This window comes from Struthio camelus, chromosome 14 (genome assembly GCF_040807025.1).
Source record: "Struthio camelus isolate bStrCam1 chromosome 14, bStrCam1.hap1, whole genome shotgun sequence".
Lineage (NCBI taxonomy): Eukaryota > Metazoa > Chordata > Aves > Struthioniformes > Struthionidae > Struthio > Struthio camelus.
Window position 1 is genome coordinate 5,338,960 of NC_090955.1, and position 23,388 is coordinate 5,362,347.

The 23,388-nt window shown below is 39.4% G+C and overlaps 1 protein-coding gene across 2 annotated transcripts in view; it reads right to left on the bottom strand.

The window, feature by feature from the left end:
• The window catches only part of PPP4R2 (protein phosphatase 4 regulatory subunit 2), a 33,856-nt gene extending 11,036 nt beyond the window's left edge, over positions 1-22,820 (bottom strand). The window contains exons 1-3 of one of the 2 annotated variants that reach the window (XM_068906823.1): positions 22,614-22,820; positions 21,869-21,950; positions 2,212-2,382 (exon numbers count right to left, since the gene is read on the bottom strand). In XM_068906823.1, coding sequence (XP_068762924.1) covers positions 2,212-2,382; positions 21,869-21,950; positions 22,614-22,647 — 287 coding nt within the window. In that variant the 5' untranslated portion in view covers positions 22,648-22,820. The remainder of the gene's footprint in view (positions 1-2,211; positions 2,383-21,868; positions 21,951-22,613) is intronic. The other variant, XM_068906822.1, reaches the window with a different exon arrangement.
• Between the last annotated feature and the right edge of the window lie 568 nt (positions 22,821-23,388).

The window sequence follows — 23,388 nt, forward strand, 5'->3', positions numbered from 1 at the left end:
ACTCCTAACTATACTCCCTAGCACTATTGTTCAGAATAAATTACAAACTAAAAGTGTGTCATATGGACAGGATTCGAGAGATATCTAGAGAAAACTAATTATAGTCATATTAAATTACAGCCCCCCCTCCAAAAAAAAAAAAAAAAAAAAGAGCAAGAGAGTGAGCAAAGCAAGCAAGTGAGATGTATCTCCATAAGCTTCACATCCTTCTAAACCCAGTGGCTGCAACTTAAATACCAGGTCCTGTTCAAAATAGCACATCTAAATATGCCCTTAATTTTGAACGGGATACTGACGAAATACAGAAAACAAAATGAAACAGGGTAGACTGCAAAGCATGTAACTGAAAATCTGGATTATGATTATGAATATGGCTATTCCCTTTATGCTGTGAAAAATTCTGTCATCTACGATGTCAGAAGTCTACCTTGACTTTACCTAACTTAACTTACTTCACCTAGAATGACCCAAAACAGGAGTGATTTTTTTTTTTTTTAAACAGATGGAGTGGAAAAATTAAGCTGATTTTAATGAAACTTTTCCCTCACTTTTTTAAAGCAAACACCAGCAAAAACATCAGGTCACATTAAGTAGCTTCGTTCCCCACTATGTTACCCTGAAATGACATTCACAACTCAAAATGATAAAAAGCCTGTATATCCAATCACAAACACTGAAACCTGCTTTTGTTACATTTTAGGACACAACTTAAAATGATTGAGCTTTCACAATCAGATCCTCACTGTAAGAGTTGTAGGATTTGCTAAATGAACTGTTCTGCAATCGTAGATGCTGAAACACGCTAATTGATTATTTTCCTCAAGGTAACTAGCGTAGGCATTTTACTTCCTCAAAGACTGGGTGGTTCACTTAAAAGTATGAGGAAGTCGAGGGTTTTCCTTAGCGTTACAGCAATAGATCAAAACAGCACTGCCACAGAGTAAGCTCCAGACTTGCTCACCCAGAGGTTTGTTTAGTACGCTTGGGAACAACGCTTGGGAACAAGGGGAGATAACAGCAGCCCATTCATTAACTGTCTCCACGTGAGAAGTTTAACAGATGTTGGGCACAGCGATTAACAGAGAAGGTGGGGGGAGGATAGAGATGACTCACGCATAAAGAACAGGTTTATATTTAAACTCCTTCAGTATAGTAGCCTGGTATAAATACTGGGTGGCAGAGAACAAGCTGAATCTCACGTTCTTATAAGTGGCTTTCTTTCTCTTTTTTAAAGGAATCAGACCTGACTTAAAAGAAACATTTATATCACACACAAATTAAGCTGTATGGAATAATGTCAGCAAAAACCATTAACCTAGCTTCAAAATATGAATCTACAGAAGTGTTACTGGTACCTCCACAGCTGAAATTTGAGGGTGACAGGGAGGCAAACTCTGACCATTTACTGACAAGCTAAAGAAAATGGTCAATGAGTCTCTCTGAAGAAAGCATTGAGACCCATTCATAAGACACCGACTCAGCTTATTATAAGTACGTAATCCAGTTTAGAAACAAGAAAACATTATACAAGCTATTAAAAAAGTATGGCAAATAAGAACAGCCTCAACAAAAAAAAAATCAGTTTTATTTAAAATAAAACAAAACTTCCAGAATTACAAAACCAACAAAGGATATACACTTTAGTCTAAAAGATACAGTCAACAAGTAATAGTTCAAATATGAGAAGTCTCTCAATTAGTAAGCATCATTTGATCTATAAATTTGAATCTGGCAAAATTTAACAACTCAAAAACGGTTATATCTTGCCGCCTTGCTGCACCATGTTTATCACAGAATCAGTTCTTCAAAAGCTACTGAAATGTCACAAAAATTAAGAACTAAACATCTAAAGAGGTCTTTCAATTAGGTATCTCAAAACATGTTGAAACAAATCTGACTAATATCTATTTTACCTGTTATGTGCACACATGCTTTGTTTCGTTAATGGGTATTAATGAAAAACTAGGTACATATTTCAAAAACTGAAATAACTAACATGTCACAAGATGTCAACATTTTAATTTAAAGAAAAAAGCAAAAGTTCTGAAACCACAGTTATGTATTTTCAAGGTATAAATTTACTTCATCTATTTAAGGAAGTTGAATGAAAATGCTGAGATAGAGCACAACAGTATGGTTAAAAAAAGAGAAAATATTTTTGTAATCCTGATTTTAGGCAACAAATGAGATTTGATTTAAAATGTTACATACCCATTAAATCCAGTGACAATTTTCAGAATTCTCTCTTTCATTTCTTCAAAGGGAATATATTCCACATTTGGATTAGGGGGCCCTCTTGGCTCAGGAGCTGAGGTTCTGAAGTCATCCATTACTTTCTCCAGTTTGAAAATAAAATAGCCTTTAAACTGAGACCACTGCACCCTGCGTAAAACACAAAGAATTCAAGCAGATGCAAGCCAGCCCTAAAACCACAGGAAAACAGCATAACATTATGGTTTGTAGAACAACATTCATGCTGATGTGCCATTTCTAAGACAAACAAGGCAAGCAATGCAGCACTTTTTTTTTTCCTGAATTTAATGCATGTTAGCTATTTAAGTAATTATTGTAAAGCAGTATTAAAACAAGTAAATTGTCATTAGCTACTGGGTAAGCCACTTCCTTAAGGAACCAATATCCGGTCAAAATTCAACCATAAGTGTGAAACATGCACATAGTCTACACAATTTACATGTGAGCCTATACACAGCCTCAAGCTCTCAGAGGGTACTTCAAGCTTACCGAAACTGAGTTGTGGTCTGGAAATCATACAGCACTATGTTATGTGTTAGGAAACATTACTGAAAAGGCCTTGTGTAATCAACTGCTCAGCCAGTATCCATGAACCTTAGAAGTACCAAAGCATACATCCTTGTCTATTCACTTGTAAGAGACTATCTCAGACAGGCAGATATACTTTGTACCACAGTTAGCACTTGCTAATGAGTATCTGAGCAAAGCATTTTTGACTTCTGAAAAGCATTCCCCAAACCGCAAGTAACCTATGAAAATCTTTCTAAATTATCTTTTGCCTTACAACTTAAAGTTTTATCCTAAATAGAATTTCTATATATTGAAGCTTTCAAGAAAACAGGTCTCCTAAACTGCATACAATACACAAGCCCGGAAACTGCTGTGAAAGCCTTTCTACACCAATCATCCCACAGAACATTCACAGAAGCAATTCTGGGCCTCCTCTGGCTGGTGCCCTTCTTCAGCAGCACAGAGAAAAATCTGAAAGTAACTGATTTAGTTCAGTCACTATCAATTTTACTCTAACCATGCTGAGGCAGAAGCTTTCACAGCTGGAGGATGAAGATGCTAGAAAAGAAACTAAAGAGACCCAGTGAGAACAACAAACCAATAATAGAGAAAGAGAGAAAACTATCTTTGGTGGTTATCAGCAACATGTATTATCTGGAATGAGTGGACTCAAATCACACAAGCAAATCTGGATCCCTGGATATCCCTTTAACTCCCGCTGAAAGCAATACCATTTAGCCAAAGGCTATGTTCCTACAGGCTTTTCTTTGGTAGTTGTGCTAGCATACACAGCCTCAACTTTCTTTAGCCCCACAGAACACCTGACCTTCTGCTGGGCTGACACAATTGTTTGTGCAGCGAACTACATGCGGGGACTCCCCACACCAAAATGAAGAAGTTTGTGTCCTGCACGCTGTTCTCAAGCGTCACTGTTACCAAACATGAAACCACAGACCAATGAAGTCATCCCACCTACCTTCACGAGAAAAATAGTGCCATGTTATCTTTGCCTTAATTTTCTCCTCCATCTCAAAGGAGCAATTATGAGATGAAAATGAGAAAATTTAGCTCAAATTTTTCTGAAGAGTTTTAAACATGAAGCCTTGGTCTTTTTAAAGGCAAAAATGAAGATACAACAAGTGTCAGTTTCACAATCAAAAAGGAGCAATAAATTCGCAAGAACTAGGCAAGGGAATTCAAAGAGGGAAGCAAACCTCCCTTCTCCTAAGAAATCACTAACCACATCGCTACAGAGGGGAACAACAGTACAAACAAAGAAAAACAAAAGGAAAGAAACAAAGTCCCAAAAGCAAATAGCATAGATAGATTAAATAGAATAATTAAGTCTCAATGGATCACTGCTCCAATTAGCATTATACTGCCAAAGCAGAATACCATAATATTTCCAATGTACACTATTAGGCATTACTACTACAAAGGTTAAATTAAAAAGCTATCCAATTCCATAGTTCTGTAACCATGAGAGCAAAGTCTTTCATAACAAATCACAGATTTAATACACAAGCACATCACAAAACACGGATAGGCAAGACCTAGTAAATAACCCCCATGCCAGAGTAGGATTACTCCCCATAGAGCATCCCAAGAGCTTTAGCTGCCCAACAAAAGAGAATTCCACTATTCTTCTAAATACTTTTTTACAAGCTCATTTAGACTTGTTTTCACACTTCCAGCTTGAGTTGTTCCTTATTATTTGTTTCTTGCTAAATAATATCAATTATCTTTTTATATACTACCAACAAACCAGGGACTTGCTGCTGAAATAAATCAAGAAGTATAAAGGTTTGAAATGGAAACCTACTGCCTCAAAGCAGTATCCACTAGCTCCTCTTTACAATGCTGAAGCTGTATGAAAACAAAGAATGTAACATTTTGCCTCTTTACAAAATGTTGGAAAAAAAATCTGTCATTTGACCCAAATCCATTTATTTATTTTTCATTAATGTAAAAAGGCTAAGAACCTGCGCTACTTAAGGCTGCAATACTGACATAAAAAGGATCTTTCATCCTGTATTTCAAAACACTTGATAAACAACTGCCTACTAGATGACATGTTCCAGCTTACAAACAGAAGCAGCACAGTTTAAGGATAAGCTTACCCTGCAGTCACAAGCACAACTACAGCTAACCCAGATACAGCCACACTAGCTTTAAAGTCAACAAAACAAGCTGTTGCTAGAAGCAGTGAAACCACAGTGGCAGGGAGCTCAGGACAGGCTTGCCGTCTAGGCATTTACGCTCAGCTTCTCAAGTAGGTTTTTTCAGCATTGCCGGATTTCCTGCTGCAGTGGCTACAACACTAGCAGCATGAAAGCTAACGGGTTAAAAGCACGCAGTACAAACTGCAGTTACATCAGTGATTAAAATATGAACGGACCATAAACAACCGCTCCAAAGTTACATAGGTCACTGATACAGCCAGAGCAGAGATTTCCTGACCTCACTGCTGTAATTTACATATTAAAGCCTGTCCCCATTTAGATGACGGCCTTGAAGCACTTCCAATCTATATAACTGGATTCTGATTAACAGTTTTATCCCTGTAATAGTAAATTACATGGGAACTCCAGCCACTCAAGTAGTTAGCATCACAAAAAGCAGAGTCAGCTCCAGACTCTTCAACCAGGTAGGCAAAATTCAGTCCTGCACTAGCAACCCAGCGGATTCCTGGAAGTAAACAGGAAGGCTTCTGGAAGCTACAAGGCAGGTCACTTACTTGTTTCAGACTCCATTTTTCTGTCATTATCCAGGACATAGATCTCCACCTTCTGCACACCATCCTTCAGTTATCTCCTTCCCACCTTTGCTTCCACATGAACCCAGCAAGCAGGGGTCCCTTTTCCCCTTGCTGTTATCACAAGCTCCCTGAAAATACCCCTAGCATTAGGGTGCAAGATCTCCGATACAGCTGCTTTGTTATGGAATGGGAGACACTGAAACCGAGCAAAGTTTGGTCAATACTTTTTGCCGTTAATTCAATAGCCAAACAGAAATGAAAGAGAACTCTTCCATGCAGTTTTATATACTACATTATTAAGTTTTATACACTGGAAAATAACTGACAAATACTTTAAGCTCTGAGAAGAAACCAAATTTAAGAAATTTCATGGAGAAAATACTACCAATATATTCTTCTGAGCAGACTTGTTCACAAAAACTCACTCTTGCCACTCAATATTGTACAGAATCAGCCTAACTGCACATTAAAATGGTTTCTAAACCATGCTTTTCCCGAATATATACCAGCAACTTAGTGAAAGCTCTTTATAGCAGCTCACAAATAAAAACATTCTGTGGACACTGCATGATTTGTAGAAATACTTTCAGAAGCGATACTTGAAAGAATTAGCTGATCTTAACATGCTTTGGTTCAGTGTGTTCTCATTTTAGAGAATGAACAGCTTTGAAATTATATACATTTTATGCGCATCTGAAGCATCTTTCACTACAATATCTGGGTCATTCTGTGTAATTATACCTGTACAAGAATGAGTCCTCTCGCTTCCCTCCCACCAGCTCCCACACCACCCTTCCCTTATGTCAACCTAAATGTTTTGTGCTGACATACAAAAAACTAGGGGGAAAAGGGAAACTAATCAGATGAAAAGCACCCAGCAAAGAAGTCACTAGAGGCAGGAATGAATGGTTGAAAACAAGCAACAGTGATATCCTTGGCATGCTTCCAGAACTGTACCTTATATAGATATACATTTATCATACATAGCAGAATCACACATCTCAAACTCTTCCAGGAGTGATCTGAATGCTGACACTTTAAACGATTCAAAATTCAAGAAAAAAGTTTAACAGTCCAGTGACAGATAAAAGCGTGGAAACTAACACACGCTGCAACAGTTTAGTTTGTCTTTTTATAGGAAGACCCAGCACTACATTACGTTATTTAAATACGTTATACTATGGTTTAGGTTTAACGCATGCTAATAACTACGCTATATAGATGAGGTATTAAAAAAGTGTAACACCATAATACCGTACCGGAATGCAGTCCCTGCCCTTGCAATTTAAGCCAAACAAAATGAGGAAGATAACAGAGAAACATATTGGAAAACACGGAAAGACATTAGTGTCTGAAGATACTCAGTTGTGTTTTACAGAAATTAGGCAGGAAAGCAGACAGCACCTGACCCAACCACCAATAACAAGAAAAATAGAGCAAGATTTGAGAAGAACATTTACATGTGAAAGAGGAGCGACATGTTAAGTGCAGAAAAAGGGAGTAAGAAAGGGTAGGGGGGGAAAAGAGACCAAACACAGAAGACATGAAATGAACAAGCAGAGATGAAAAAACGACAGGCAAGGCAAAAAAAAAAAATAACCAAGGGGGCTACAAAAAGCAAAACAAAAGAAAAAAAAAAAACAGGAAAAAAATCCACCACAAACCCAAGAAAGGGAGCAGAATTATGAAGTGAAGATAAGAAATTTAATGAGCAGAACTACAAAGAGCAGAAAGACTCTACAGTCAAAACAGTACTACAGCAATGTGCTTTATTTACTCAAAGTTGATGAGGTGACAGGAAGATCTCTGTTCCATGGAGTGGGAATATATCCAAAAAAAAAAAAAAAAAGTGAATATGAATTTAGACAATGGACACAACCTAGCAATACCAGAGCTGAAATGCGGAAGAATACAATCTGAAATAAGTTTGTTTTCTAATAAAAGCAAACAATTTCATACCTGTACTAAAACTACATGATTATCAGCTGAAAATAATCCATTACTGTAGATTGACATAAGTTAGCCAAGCCAAGTTTAGAAATTAAACAATTTTATTTGATGAATAGCACTCTTCAACAAGGGACTGAAGTGACCTCAGACAGAAAGCAGTTCACCAAGTTATATGATCTTATGCTTTGATTTAAAACAAGAATTCCTAGCACAAAATTCTTTGCAAATAAGCTTGCTTCTCTACTAACACATGATTTGCATAGAAGTCATCTTTCCAAACATGCATGGCAAAAACAAAACTGCATTTTTCACGGAAATAATCCATTCATCATTCCCACATCTCTAGAAAGGAGGAAAGGAAAGCAGCTGAAATGCAGAAGACTTCACCCAATTCCCTTATCACCTGCTTACTTGAAGAGCTTGTACTGATGACGCTCAGAAGGCAGCTTTCTCCCTTACTGCACTGATTATTGAGAGACATGAGAACCCTCTTTCAATAGTTTGCACTGTCAACATGTTTTTTGTATGTCAGAATTAACTGATGCTTTCTTCAAACTACGGAGCAAATTTCTATAATCGATTCTGCTGCCCTTTGGTATATTCACTTCAGGAGACTTAAAATTTCAACAGAAAGAGCAGAAAATCAGAAGTGTTTTAAAAAGTTGTTCAGGGAAGATTTGACAAATGTCAGAAAGCACATAACTGAAGTAATTCTGAAAGGTTATTTGAGGACCTGAAATGGAAACAAAAGTCTTACAATATGAAGCATCACAGAAAAGCACACTAAATTTCAGAGAACTAGCATAAGGAAAGGACACAAAGCTGCAACTGCAATAGCCATGCTTTCTTCATAAAAATGAAATGCCTTCCCTATTGTTTTTAAGAAAAAAATATCTATTTTTTTCTTGCTGCAAGTCTATGCTGCAGTTCTTTCTCTCTTAGCACTACACTGGAAGGCTTTGTTACAACACAGCAATCCCACACGTTACTATGTAACTTGTATATTAAGTGTAGCTTGGACTACAAGTTTACCACTAGATTGTACAGAAGTGCAGAACAGAACTATAGTAAGGTACAGCTCTTCCTTTTCAACACTTCAATTAAAACATCAGATTTAGCACTACAGGTTAGTAAGTGGGCCTTACACAGTTTAGAGAGACTCTACAAGATTTTACGGTGCAGACTTCCGTAAGACCTGTAGAAGGTAAGCCAGGATGATACCTAAAATTAACTGAAGAACAGGAAGAAGAATTCAGACTGCGTAATCTGAAATCAAGGTACTGCAATTACCCCTTGAATCTTCATGGAATTGCTTCACAGATTACAGGTGTAATTAAAAATAACATTATACTGGAGAGATGTTGAGCTTCTAGAGACTTAGCTATGTACTTAAAACATTAGGAGTCCCAGGAGTCCTCATGCGACGTCTCTTCAGATCTCACAGCATTTAAGAAGTTCATTACAAAGTTACTTGGTTTAAGAGGATGCCATCTGTTTTGGAGAGATGCTATACACCACAAAGAACACAAAATGAAAAGAACAAAGTAGATCTACTATTGATTCTGTTATTGAGCAGACCATGAAAGAAACATGAGAACACTGTATTAGGTAGAAGAAAGGAGCACTTCCCTCTCCTCCCTTTTTTCATTAGCTCTGTGACAAGTAGAACTAAAAGGAATCATGACTGGACAAAACAGTTTATTTAGGATACACTCAAACACTTTACATTCAGCTAAATTGATTTTAAGACAAAATCCCCCAAATAAAAAGGAAGAATCAGGGGACAACTCCAGAAAGCTTAATTTAGTACATAACAAGAGATGGAAGAAGTCTCTCTTATATTACCTTCCCCCAGATTATTGTTGACTTAGATTACACTCCCACTGAAGACTTGCTAGGAAACAGTTGTTTTTAACTTGCCAGCTTAGCAACTGTTTCTTGTCTTCTATGCCTTGCTCCAGACCTCATAAAAGATGAAGATACACACTAGCCCACAGTACTTCTCACAGGTTCTCTCGGAAGCAAAATTAAAGTTTCATCCAAGAAGGGTTAATTCCTTTTCTATTCTGGTCTATCAACATGACCACCAGAACTATTTGCAAAGTTAGAAAGACACAGAAAACCAAGTGCATCCAGCAATTCCAATTCAAACCCCAGCTTACGGGGGCAAACTTTCCAATGTCTTCTTCCATAGCCCAGAGGCAAGGTACATCCAAAGAGAAATACTGTAGATGAGAAGGAACGTATCACTTCTCAAATCAAAAGTATCTCTCTGCCACCACAGAGCACAAAACTCACCCCGGGACCATTCACACCCCTGCAGTGCAGGAAGAGCAGCACTTGGGAGTCAGTAACGCGGCACCCAGGACTGTGCACGTCGCTCTCAGGCAGCAGCCAAGTTAGTAACCAGAGCAGGTATCAAATGGGCCCTCTCCGGCAGGCGGTAGCTAAAGCTATGCAGAGGAATTTATGGATTGCAATCCTCTTTCATAAGGGGGGGGCTGAGACCCTTCTCTTTCTCTCACTCATCCCCTTCCTTGGTTATTTTTGTTCTTTGGGATGGAAAAGGAGTAGACAGAGCCCACTCCCTCTATTCTTGGTTTTGTTTTGTTTTTTTAATCTCTATCTTCCTTAGCCCACCTCAGATCTATTTATCAGGCATAAACCAGGGTAGCAGGAAATATACAGTTACAGAAAAGGGGTGCACAAGCTAAAAATCTTGATAACAACTGCCTGTAAAACACTATGCCCAACCTTTTCTGACAAAACAAAAAAAACAAAACAAAAAACCCCCACCCTGCTGCCATTTGACATTTTAGTCTTTGTACAGGAATTACTATTTCACTATTTATTACACGAATACGAAAGATTATTCCTTAACCAGAAGTGTTTGGTGTTAGAGAAATTACGTACAATTCCTTCACAAAAATGCCTCCAAAAAAATTCTTATAGGAAGCTGGCAACACTGAACTCCCATTAACTGAGAGATTAGCCATTGTGTTTCACAGCTCTGTCCTGCCATATGCTTAACCTGATACGTGGTCTGCACCAGAAATGGTAAGCCTGCTCCACTGCTTCCATGCATTCCTGTGACCCTACACACAAGGATGTGAAGCAGATCACTCATCTAACCAAAAAATGAATGCTGCAGACAAGGAAGAAGTGTGGTGTGAATCTCTCTCTGCTGGAGAGCAGAGCCCTTCCTTCTAGCAGCCGCTCTTATGTAAGAGTTAAGAAGAGAAAGTACCTTATTACTACTACTCCTGCTTCAAATAGTCATTAAACTATTTTTCTAGTTAATGTACTTCCCATGTTTCACTTTAATACTATTTTGAGGCAACAAATTTTAGTGTCGCTGTTTTGCACGTTGTTGCTATTTTTACTATCAATGCCATGCAGATTAACATGGGAAATTCCAAATAATAATAATGGACTTACACACTAAAATCCCCTGTGCATCAATGAAGATTAGATTCTTAAATGCTGCTGGCATGCAGACAAACCCTTCAGCCTAACAATAAAATTAAACCATGAGCAAGTGCTAGATTCCTTATCAGTGTTCTGAATGAGCACTGAATTTTAAACTGTAGGTGATGCAGCACTGTGAATCTCCTGAAACACTGAGCTTTGTTGTAAGTGGTATACTCTCCTCAGGAAAACATACTGGCAAACAGACTTCCTGGGGGAGTGTCTTGTTCACCTTCACCTGCTAACTCATGTAAAATTCAAATGCTCTCATGTTATCTTGAGCAGGATTTGACCTCATGTTACCTTTCACTTTAATTAAAAGCCTAGTGAAGAGCTAGCTCAAAGGAGGAAAAACTGGTATTTCTCACGCGCTCAGAAGGTATTTTTCCATTTTCACTTGCTGATTATTGTCAGCATAAACGAAGTCTGCGTTTATGCAGACTGCTTTCTGTCAGCATAAACGAAGCTCACCTCAGAATCACGGAAACTGGAATACGTTAGGGCTTTATCAACTTTAATAGGATGAGTGTTCATCTCTCTAGTACTTGCAAATTACCACTGCTACTGCCAGAAACAACAAAGACTAAGACTTAGTTAAGAAAACAGAGAGCCGATGAAGGCATTAAAGTAGTGTCTGCAATCATCAAGGGACTAATTCTGATCTCTCCTGATAAATATTTGACGGACTCTATCACAGTACAGCTGTTCCACAGAACAGAAGAAAACCTGAACTGGGACTCTGAATTTTTTAAGAAAGTGTATTTCTTAATATAGTTATCTAAAGACAAATGAACTCGACCACCTTTCATTTTCCCCTGTTTTAAAAGCAAAGGTAGACCACAGAATGAAAGAGGACAGAATTTCAATAGATTCTCGATTCAGTGATTCAATTCCTTATGCCGTAGTTGAAAACAATATGCACAATATAACTGAAAGCCTTCAGAATTTCCACAAGCCAGAGGCATGGCTTATCTATAAGAGCAAAAGCAGATGGTACTTGCATTACACTTCCCTCTTTCACATGAAAATTTACTTGAAGTTTTCTTTGACTAAGAATAATCTGGAATACTTACTGAAGTGTTCTGCTTATTGTGCTTCTGCATTAAATAACAATGTATAGATTCTTACCTTATAGTCATTTCTTATCCTTCACGTAATTTCTGTGATGCACATGTTTATAATAACATTTCTTATAAATTTCAAGTTTTGTTACAAACAGAATGATTATCCCAGATACTAACTTTCCTACAGTGCATACCAACTACGAAGCGTTGCAAGTCTTCTAAACAGACTTTTTGATAAGCATCGAACACCGGATAAATCCCTCCATCTGAGTAATATCAACTATAATTACCCTTAACTTACAATTTAGTTACATAATTAATGTAATTCAGGGAATTACATTAAACTTATCACACAATAAGCGCAGACTTAATTACTTCCTGCTATCCTGTATCTTATACAATACTACTCACCAATAGATTTTATGTTTCTAGTTCTGGATAACTTTTACCAATATTCTTTGTAATTAACATTTATCTTTGTAAAAAGTTAGTTAGCACTGTTTGTGCTAGATTAAAAAAATACACAAAAGTCAACTGATTTTAAAACAATTTGATTGTCAATCTTATTTAATAATATTTGCTGTATAGCTTAACTATAAAACACAATTGTTTATCAACTCTTGGTAATCACTGGGTACAAGAACTGTTTTCTCAGGTCACGTCTGTCTCATTTCAAGATAGGGACCAGATTATTATACATTTTTACAGCACTTCATACAACAACATTTGGATCCAGTTATTTTTGCAACAAGCTAGGAATACTTTTTTCAAAGAGAGGCACGATTCCAGTGATCATATTTTTCAATTTAAGTTGTTGGGTTTTTTAAAAAAAATCTTTAAACTTCAATTAAAAGGACTTTCACATCAACCTTATAATTATAAACAATATGACTTCAGCCACTAGCACAAAAAGCTGGGGGCAGGGGAGAGGGTAATCTGACTCTCCCAAGTTACAATCAAACAAGCCCCAAGAACATTTACATTCAACTGCTTTTCCACAGATAACTGTAGCTGCATTTGAATAGTACTAGCCAAACAGATCAACAGTAGATAACCATGTGTGTCAAAATACCTCCCAAGAACCACTTATACAGTATTCCAGATCTGCCTTTAACGTGATCAGACATTTTGTTGAAATTTTGACAACCATATTTATTTCAACTAACAATTCTGTGAACTATTCTTAGCTTTTATTTATTTCCATTTCAAATAAAATTTCACAGATTAGCATTCACTAAGACATGTTTCAAGACTACTGCTATGCACTGTACAATTCTGCAGGAATTCCATAGTACAATTCAGGCTGCATCCTATAGCATAGATATTGCACAGGAAAACAATCCCCTAGGCAAAGATACAACATAATTTTATAATATTCTGGAGATAGTGCAGGGAGAACGCAAAAACATTAAACAGATGGAGCTTTGTTAATAAACTTGTATAACAGCAGTCCAGGAGTCAAAATTTAAGCAAAGTATTATGCCATAAATAATGCATATTTAAAAGTCTTAATTTGCATTTGCAGAAATGTGACCACATAAGTTAAAATGACTACCTCTTTAGGAGCTGCCTCCTAATAAAATCATTCCGAGTAACACAAAATTATGCTTTGATCATCGCATATAGAAATATATCACCTCTTCCACATAAAAACTAAATTCCACTTATGTTCTAATACAGGGTGCTGAAGTTGTTTCAGTATCATCAGTCTGTACAGAATAATACAGGGCACTGAAGCTGCTCTACTAGTCCACATAGAATAAGCTAATAAATAAACAAAAAAATGCTGCAACTCATCTGGTAAGTGTAGCTACCACTGTTAAATGACCAATCTTGCAGAGTCTCGGAAGTTACCTCAGAAGAGCAGTAGACCACACTGAGATAATACTGCCAGATCTTTATCAAATTGAGCAATAAAGCTGGGCAACCAGATAAAGTAAAAGGCACCCCGAGCAACAACTTTCAGATCTGAATTTACTCTGCGCTGTGCTGCTATGCTCCTCCGTTCATACACAGCCCCACAAAAACACAGACTTCACTCGAGTCAGTAAGCAGTACAACCACTATCAGGTGAAGAGCACTTTTGTCACTGACTCCTTCCAAAACAACAAACAAAAGCCACCCAGTTCAGTTCACACAAGCAGATCCTGGGCTAACAAGGTGTACCTAACCTCACTGCGAAACTGATACACAGGCATTAGGTGTATCAGCATCTTCACACTCCCTACCACTTCTGAGAACACAATCTGCTCAGTCGTGGCCTTCTCACCAAAGCATTAACCTATTGCTGCTGGACCTCAGCTGCTTCTGAAATCATAAAACTGTCTTCAAGTATTATTATTTCTGAACCAATGAGGCCTGCCAGATACACACCAGCTTTGTGGAAAAGCTGCTCAGGCATCAGCCTGCTTTATCCACAAACCTGGTAATCCTCCTCCACATACCCCAGGATGACTGAGAGTTGACTGGGTCACGCTAATTTGCACCTCCCTTCTTCAGGCTCCATTACCTTGCTCCCTTCCTCAACATGTGCTATCAGGCACACACCTTCCCAAAGTCTGCAGAGAGGAAGAGAGAGCAAGGCTCACAAATTCTCTTCATTTCAGGGCCAAAATAGAAACCCACGTCCTTGCTACTGGAAAGTGCAATACAGGGTGAAACAGCACCCAGTCAAAGGTGTGGGAACATACCTCAAATTAAAGAGTAAAGAGCAAGGCCACTACCGGAACAAGCGACTTGAGGCCCACTAGAGAAGACAGAAATAATACTGAGGCAGCAGCTACAGCTGTGAAGAAACACTATTAAGAGGCAAAGATAAGAACTGATAAAGACATTGAGGATGAGGAGAAATCCAATTAAGGAATGCAGAATAAGTGAGGCTAACAAAGAGAAGGATGACAACAGAAGAAAATAAAGGGGATCAGTGAAAGCACATGCAACTGTATTAACTGGTACAGAATAAATGAATAGTGGGGGGTTTTCTGTGCAAAGTAGAGATGAACTGCCTGTAAGACGACTAGCATGGCAGGCAGCGTGCTTATGAGAAAACAAATATAAATGCTAGGACTGTATACAACACCAGGGAAGAAAGACGTATTTCTAAATGAAAATCTGCAGGCACATACAGCTAGTTACATTCATAGCTCAAACAGTCTGATTATGGTGAGAAGTTAGCATTGCTACAAGGAACTTGCCTTTGGTCTTTCCTTGCATTTGAATTCTACAGTTTGTTAGGACCAGTTCATTATGCAAATTTTGTAATGGTAGCTGAAGTCTGACCTTTATACTATAAAACCCACTCCCCACAGATATGAAGTAGTAGCATTTAACACAAAACAGTACAGTAATGTGCATTTCCTAAAGAAACAAGAGATTTCACCTACATCGCAACGATTCCTCTGAAGTACCGGAACTGTGAATTTAACACGTGTAGAATCTTTATTATATAGGTACAAGAGCCAGGGAACTAAATCATCTTTTCAAAGACAAATGGTCAAGCTTTCCAATTGCATTTCTTGTCCTTTGGGAGCATCAGTGGATTCTGAGACAGAAAACTAGATCAGAAAATTCCTCATTTGTAGATTGGGGGGAAATGGGAGACAGTAGGAAACAATGCAAAGAAGTTTACTCACGTCTCTCTTGCTTCAGAAATGGAAATAAGAGAGGCCTACACTAACAAAGGCACATAGACTTCTTCAGAAAATACCATCCTGTGTACTATGGCAGTAATTTGAGAATTTAGTTCATTTTTTAAAAATCGTATGAAATTACATTCCCCTAAAAAAAATAAGCATTTCTGGATAACGACTTGCCTTCAACTCAGAATTGGTTCTGAAAACATGAATTTCAAACACTCGATCCAAAAAAATGCTAGTGTACACACATCAAGCAGCAAGACTTGTACGTCAAATAAAACCCCAAAACATTATTCATTAAAAATATGATTTAAATTTAAGCAAGGGAACTATGTTAAAGGATATATGGCCACAAAAGATTACATATACTGTAACATAAGAAAAGAATTTACTATGAAGAAGGTCAGAATACATTCCTAAAATCCTAATGCGTAGAACAGAAACTTGTATATACATATGTTGCTGCAATCTTTAGTCAAACCTTTTCTACAACTACTTCCCTTCTGTAACAAAATTAAAGGCTGAACAGATCAAAGTTCAAGAACTGTGCTAAAGAAAAAAAAAGTAAGAAAAAACATTCACTTCTAACATACAGCACATAAAACAGTATTGAAGTGCTTAAAATAGTTTTCTGTTGTTTGAAAAAAACACTATGGTTACATAACTTCTATTTACAGTTATATAATTTACCAACAGCAAATCATGCCTGATCAACCTGACTGACTTCTGTGATGAAATTACTGGCTCTGTGGATGAGGGAATATCAGCAAATGCTGCTTATCTGGACTTTAACAAAGCATACAGCACTACTTCCCATAGCATCTTTGTAGCTAAGCTGGATAGCTATGGACTCAAAAAAAGGACTAAAAAGCTGGAGCACCAGGCTTACATGGTAGCAGTCAATGGTTCAAAGTCTAACTGCAATGGTTACAAAGAGTGTTGCTCAGAATCGATAGCAGGACGAATACTATTTAACGCCCTCATCAGCCTGATAACGACAGAACGTACTCTCAGCAAGTTCATCGGTGACACTAAACTGGTGGGAGCAGCTGACCCGGAGGAAGGCAGCACAGCCATTCAGATGGACCTCAATTAGCCAAAGTAATGGACTTCACAAAGTTCATCAAAAATAAATGCAAAGTCCTGCATCTAGATCAGAATAAACCCATGCAACAGCACAGGGACTAGGGACTGGCAAGGTAGCAGCTCTGGTGAAAAGGATCTGGGGCACTGGTAAGTAACAAGCTGAACAGTCAACAGCATGCCCTTGCAATGACAAAGACTAACTGCATGTTGGGCTGCATCAACAAGGTCAAGGAAAGCGATTACCCCTCTGTACTTGGTGCTTAAGAGTCCATAACTGTAATAGTGTCCAGTTTTGGGCCACACAATACAAGAGAGAGCAGAAGTGAGACCAGCAGAAGGCCACTAAGAAAGTTACAGAGCTGGTGCACAAAACATACAAAATAGTCTAAGGATACAGGACTTTTTGGAAAACAAAAGGCTAAGGTGGAGGAATCTAATTGCTGTTTTTCACCATGGAAGAGGTAACAGGGTATAGAGGTGATAGATCGAGACTCCCTTCAAAGGTGCACAGATGAGGGGTAAAAAGCAGTGGTCCCAAGTTGCTGCAGGGGAAATTGCAGCTGAATATAACAAAAACATTTTGCTCAGTGTGCACGGGTAAACAGAGAAAGAGGGAGCCAAGAGAGGCTACGGAGATTTTCAAAATAGCTGTACAAAGCCTGAGCAACCTGATCTAACCTTGGAGTTAGCTCCACTTGAGCGGTGGGTTAGAGAAGATGACCACCAGGAATGCCTTCTAACCTTTATTATTTTATGATGTTTCTATAAATGCTCATATTTCCTCTGTAGTCACGTGTATTAAGTCATTTCAAGACACTCTGCAAAGCATTATTTATGTTGATCCTCAAGGAAACTAATAGATACCACTTAGATCTTCAGGCTTAGAAGAGGTACAAGTTATACCTCAGCTCTTCTAAGGAAACTCTGAGGAAAGAATTTGACTACACAAAGAAATAAAACAGAATATATTTTAATGGATCTTTTTATTACATTTAGGACAAGAACTGGCATAACTACATTATGTCCTGGCCAGTGTTCTCCTCTTGAGCCTAGAACTATTTTACAGTTAATCCCTTCTGCCTGTACACCAGATTCTCTATATTTTGGGTAAGATTCTTACTACTTATTTCTGGACTCCTTCATTGCTAGTAAGCACCTGTATTATAGCTTCCATTATAATAAGACATTAAGACTGTATTTTATAGGTTACCTGCCCTGGGGCAGGAGCAGGGGAAATGCAGAGAGAATGGACCAACAGTGTTTTAGTGGCACTTATTTCCTAATTTTTATTTTCAACTTCGGAACTAAAGGAAAAATGTAGTAAAAAATAAATTGGATTTTCATGGTGAAGTACTCAAATAAATGGATTAGAAAAATTTTTGCTACTGAAGCAGAGTGACTGAAGGAGCAGAGTGACTTTAAATTCAAGACAATTTCCTAAAAAGTGAGAGAAAACATTTTAAATATGTGAGAATGATAGACTTCACATCCATTCTTTAATAATTTTTGAGGGGGAAAAAAAAACACTTTTGTATTTCACTTCTAGTATTGCAGTGCTTTGACTTGTTTGTATTGTCTCTTAAAACTGCTTCTGCTTTAGAAAAAAATAGATATGTGAATTTTTCTGCAAAAAATCAAGCTTAAAAACATATCCTGTTTCTGAAGAAGTCTTTTAGATAAAGTATTAAGACAGAGAAATTTCATATTTGTTCACTTTACTCAGCTTTGCAAGTCATGCTGACTTTTTTTTAGAATTTAGAGAAAAATGGGCTGTAATGACTTTCTCTTACTATGCTGGGTTTCATCATGGAAATTCTATGTTAAAATCTTAGTAAAGTCAAGTCAATTATGGAGTACACCAGTCCTTCAAAAAACAAGCTCCTAAGAATCAACACAAGATTAAAAAGGATTGAACCATAAACTTTAAATTTCACCTACAGCTAAGCCTTACCATAGCAACTGTTAGGAATCAAAACTATTTCAAAGTAGTCAAGTAATTAAACTTCTGTTCACATATAATAAAGGAAGTTTAGATTAGCTTTTGCAAATGTAGGCCACAATCTTGCAAACAAGTGGTTAACTTTATACAAGAAGGTAGTCTTAAACTTCAAATGGATCAAATTAACACACGTGGTTGCATGATCAGGCTTTTACTGCAAGGTACTGATAACACAACTAAGTTTACACTGATAACATAACCAAATTTAGCAACATATTTATTCCAAATCTTCAGGGTAAATGAAAGGGATATTTAATTACGAAAGATACACTCTGGAAAGCACTATTACGGTTGCAGTGTCGGCTTATACAACTCTCACCCTTTGTTCCTCCCGTACACCACCTCTTCAATTGTACTGGTTTAACACGCAAGTTAACATGGACAGAGGAAACTAGATCAAGGTACTGATCCCAAAGGCTACTCACAACCCTGAGCAGTTTCCTGCTCTAGGTTACCAAGCAGCTACATAAACAGTTGAACAAGCACAAGTGAAATAGGGAGACAAGGACTGTGTTAGTTTAGACTGCTGCCAAGAGAAATATATACTAGTGAAGTTACAGCCTAACCTAAACCTGCATGTACCTGTACATAACTTATTCAGATGAATAAGCACACTGAAACAAATGCAGACAGGGAGGTACACGCTGGCCTTACATGAGATCATGCTTTCAATTAATTAAGCAAGCTATGTATGCCCTGCTCCTGTTTCTGTGAGAACCGTAAAAATCATTTCAGTTGACTTCTTTAGCACATTTTCAAACTAAGTTTTGTAAGCGTTTATGAACTCTGCTGCAACTATGTCCTAAAGAGGGATAAGGGGGAGAACACTCTAAATTTTAATCCAGAACATAGACTACAGAATATAATCTAAACTCAGTATTTTATTTTAAGAGGTTAAAAAACACACAGAATCCTCACGAACACTACATAACTCCACTTGAAACAATAACTCACAGTAAAAATGCTTCATGTTTCACTTGTCCTTAGTTGCTTGCTCCTCACTTACATGGGTACTTTTTGTTTGTTACTTTAGGAACAGGCTGTGACTGATTAAGGTCCATTGTTCTTCAATAAATAAGTCTGCAAACCATTTGTGTAATTACTCCTGACTTAACCATCCAGTTTTTCAAACTGAAACCTGAAATTCATAAAAATACTAATAAATGTCACTGCAAACTATTATTTTGGATTGTCTTGGAACTAGAGGATGAAATCTATGTCTTACTGTTCTGGATTTCTTTTAAGTAAAAGGTTTTTTTACATGAAAGGAAATAAAGAACGTTTAGCTCAGTGTGAATCAACACGCATCTGACAAGTTTGTGTACTCAGGTACACTTTTAAAATATCAGTGTTACAGTAGTCTAGCCTGTATTCTAAAAACATACATTAAATTCTTATAAATACATATTCCCTGTTATGAATGCCCACCAGGACATTTTGCTATCAATTTCCTCCTGATATTTTTATATATAACATATTAATGAAAATATCACTATATCAGATGAAGAAATATAGACTCTGATGGATAACGGGAAGCAAATAAAGTGGTACTGAGCAGTATTTCCATGTCTGTCTCCAGATGATATTGGATACTTCGGATGTCTGAAGTGTGTCTGACACTTTTAAAAAAACAATTTAGTGCAACTGCAAGGTCCAAGAATGTTGAAAAAAGCTATAGAGCTTTAAAAAAAAAAAAAAAAAACCCTGAATACATACAAGGCCAGGGCCTGCATGAAGTTCCAGATGATAGATTTGAGTTCCGGATTAAGCAATAGTTTGCAATAATCAAATAAACTCTTGTTCTTGTTTACATTTGGAAAATCTAGATTTTTTTTTTTTTAAATTCAGAACATATAATAACTATACTCTCAAGTTTTACCTCAGGAAGAATTTTCTTAAGAAATCACCCCTATACAATTGCTTTTAAAAATTGCTTTGGAATATATGTAACAGTGGCATAAACAAGAAAAAAAAGCCTTAAGAAACATTTCAGAACAGGAAGAATATTTTAAACACACTACACAAACAAAACCACTACCTTAGGCCCATACTAAAATGAGTGTTATTCTAGAATATTAAGCATTACAGCTGTATATTTTTCTGCTGAGCCAAAGCCTTCCATTCAAAGGGCAAAGTACATTTCAGAACTTGTTTTTCTTTCAAAACTATTAATTTAAATAGTACTAGCAAGCTATTAAAAAAAAAAAAGAAAAAGGTAAAGACACCTCTTACGAGTGAGAGGGATTCTAGAAATCAGAACAAAGCCCCTGCAAATCACTAGTTGCTAATAAAGCACCGGTAAAAGCATGTATCGCTAAAGCCTGTGTAGTCTGGCGCTAGGCCTCAAAAACAAGGAGACAGCCTGAGTGCCAGAAAGTGAGCCACCTGCAGCATGGCACCCATGGAAGCCTTTCCCCTTCCTGCCAAATAGTGCTCAAGCAGGAAGTCACCCCCAGCAGCACCGGCCTCATCCTTGACAAGGAGCGCGGTAACCCCGCTCCCCACAGCGCCCGCGGGCCCAAATCCCACTGGCCCTCCACAAAAGGAAGCCCAGGAAAAGTGAAACAGAAGCACTTTGGGGCCAGCTGAAAAAACACGAGAGACCACTGAAAGGCAGGGTAACAAGTTTGCCCCTGCGCCTCTCTGCAGAGAGCTCCTGGGTGGTTCTCCCCTCCTCCTGGAAAGCATCTAGACGCAATCATCGCACAGCAAGTTACACAAAGCCTGGAAAATTTGATCTGAACCATTCGTATCCCTGTGTAAACAATACTACTGCGTACAACGGACATTGCAACAACGCGCTAAACTTTCAGTTTAAAAAACCTGAATGTCACGTAAAACGCAGAAAAAGCAACAGGTTTACTGTATGGAGCAGCATCAATAAAACCTGAGAGATAAGCCTGAGCAAAGTCTATACAAAAAAAAAAAGCTATCTGTGCTCTCTGTTAGAAAAAAACTAATTCTATCCTCAAATGAAACTAATCATTCAAAGTTACACTGAGAACTACAGCAAGCTTATTTAGCTCATGGAATCATTCTACAGATCCAAAAAAAAAAAAAAAAAAAAGGTATCATCTCATTCACTTAAAACGTGGGAAACTTTATAAGCTACAACTGAAGATCAACCAAGAAGTCACACACTTACATGGTCTCTCCGGTCTTAGCAACATGACAAAGAAACTGATCCAGTATTGGACACACTTCCTTCTTTCCTCTCTTCTCAAAATCTGTTGGTACGAGGAAGAACACGAAAGCAATAGGAAAAGAAGAGAGGACAGGACAAAAATTCGTAACAATTAGGCATCGATTTGCTTCAACTATCCGCACAGCTCCCCCCTTCCCCCCACCCCCCCAAAAAAAGACATTTCCACACTTCCTCAGTTTGTTCCCAAGAGCTCCCCCAGCCCTCCAACCCTGCAAAACACTTGATACTTCTCGTGTGAAGAAAACTACACACATCCCAGGGGCAAAAAGTTGATTTGTAACTTCTTTTGAGCAGCTACCGGGGGGGGGGAGGGTGGAGAGAGAGAGAAAGAGAGAGCGAGAGAGGCCGATTTCCTCAGGCTGCGTCCAGCCAGACGAGCTGCCACAGGACCGGGCCGGGGGGGGAGTCCGTGCGCCTGGCCGAGGGAAGCGGCAGCGCAGGCCGGCCCCGACCCCGGCCCCGGCCCGGGGGCAGCGGCGAGGACGGCCCGGGGCCGGAGCGGAGGGACCGGCGGCCGCCACCCCCCCCCAACCCCCCCGGTGGCTGTCGGGGCGCTGGGGCCAGGCCTCGGCTTCCCCCTCCCCCACCGCCCCCACAGAGACCCCCCCCCGCGCCCGCCTCAGCGTGAGGGGACACAGCTCCCCCCCCCCCCCCGCCACCGCCGCTTTCCCCCGCCCGGCGCCACCTTTCAGAGCCTCCTGCAGCCGCTCGACGTCCATGATCCGCCCGGGCGTCCCCCCGCGCCCCCCCCCTCCCCAGCCCGCGCAGCACACGGGCTCCGGCCGCCGCGCACACACAGACACACACACAGACAGACAGACAGACGCGGGGCTCAGCAACCCTCCAACATGGCGCCCGGGCCGTCCCCGTGCGCGGCCCCGACGGCCCTCCCCCTCTCCCGCCGGGGGGGCGGGGCGGGGCGGCGGTGGCGCGCGGGGGGCGGGGCCGCCGCCGCGCGCGGGGCGGGGCGGGGCGGAGTGGAGGGGCGGCGGTTGCGGCCGCCTCAGGCGGGGCGGGGGTGGCCCTGCCGCGCTGCTGTCCTGCTCGAGGCGGCTCCCGCCCTCCCGCCTCTGCCCACGCACAGCCGCGACACGAGAGGCGCCTCCTAACCAGGCGGCTCCTCCCCGCCCCCAGTACTGACCGCGTAGGACGCTCCCTTCTTCTCACCACACCTAAAAACGTGGTGGAGAAGTCGGGGCAGTCGGTCCCTTCTGGAGAAGGTCTCTAAAAACACAGTGGTGAAGGCCAGGCACTCAGTCCCTTCTGGAGAAGGTCCCTAAAAACGTGGTGAAGCCCAGGCACTCGGTCCCTTCTGGAAAAGGTCCCTAAAAAAGTGGTGGTGAAGGCCAGGCAGTCACTCCCTTCTGGAAAAGGTCCCTAAAAACGCGGTGGTGAAGGCCAGGCAGTCGCTCCCTTCTGGAGATGGTCCCTAAAAACGCGGTGGTGAAGGCCAGGCAGTC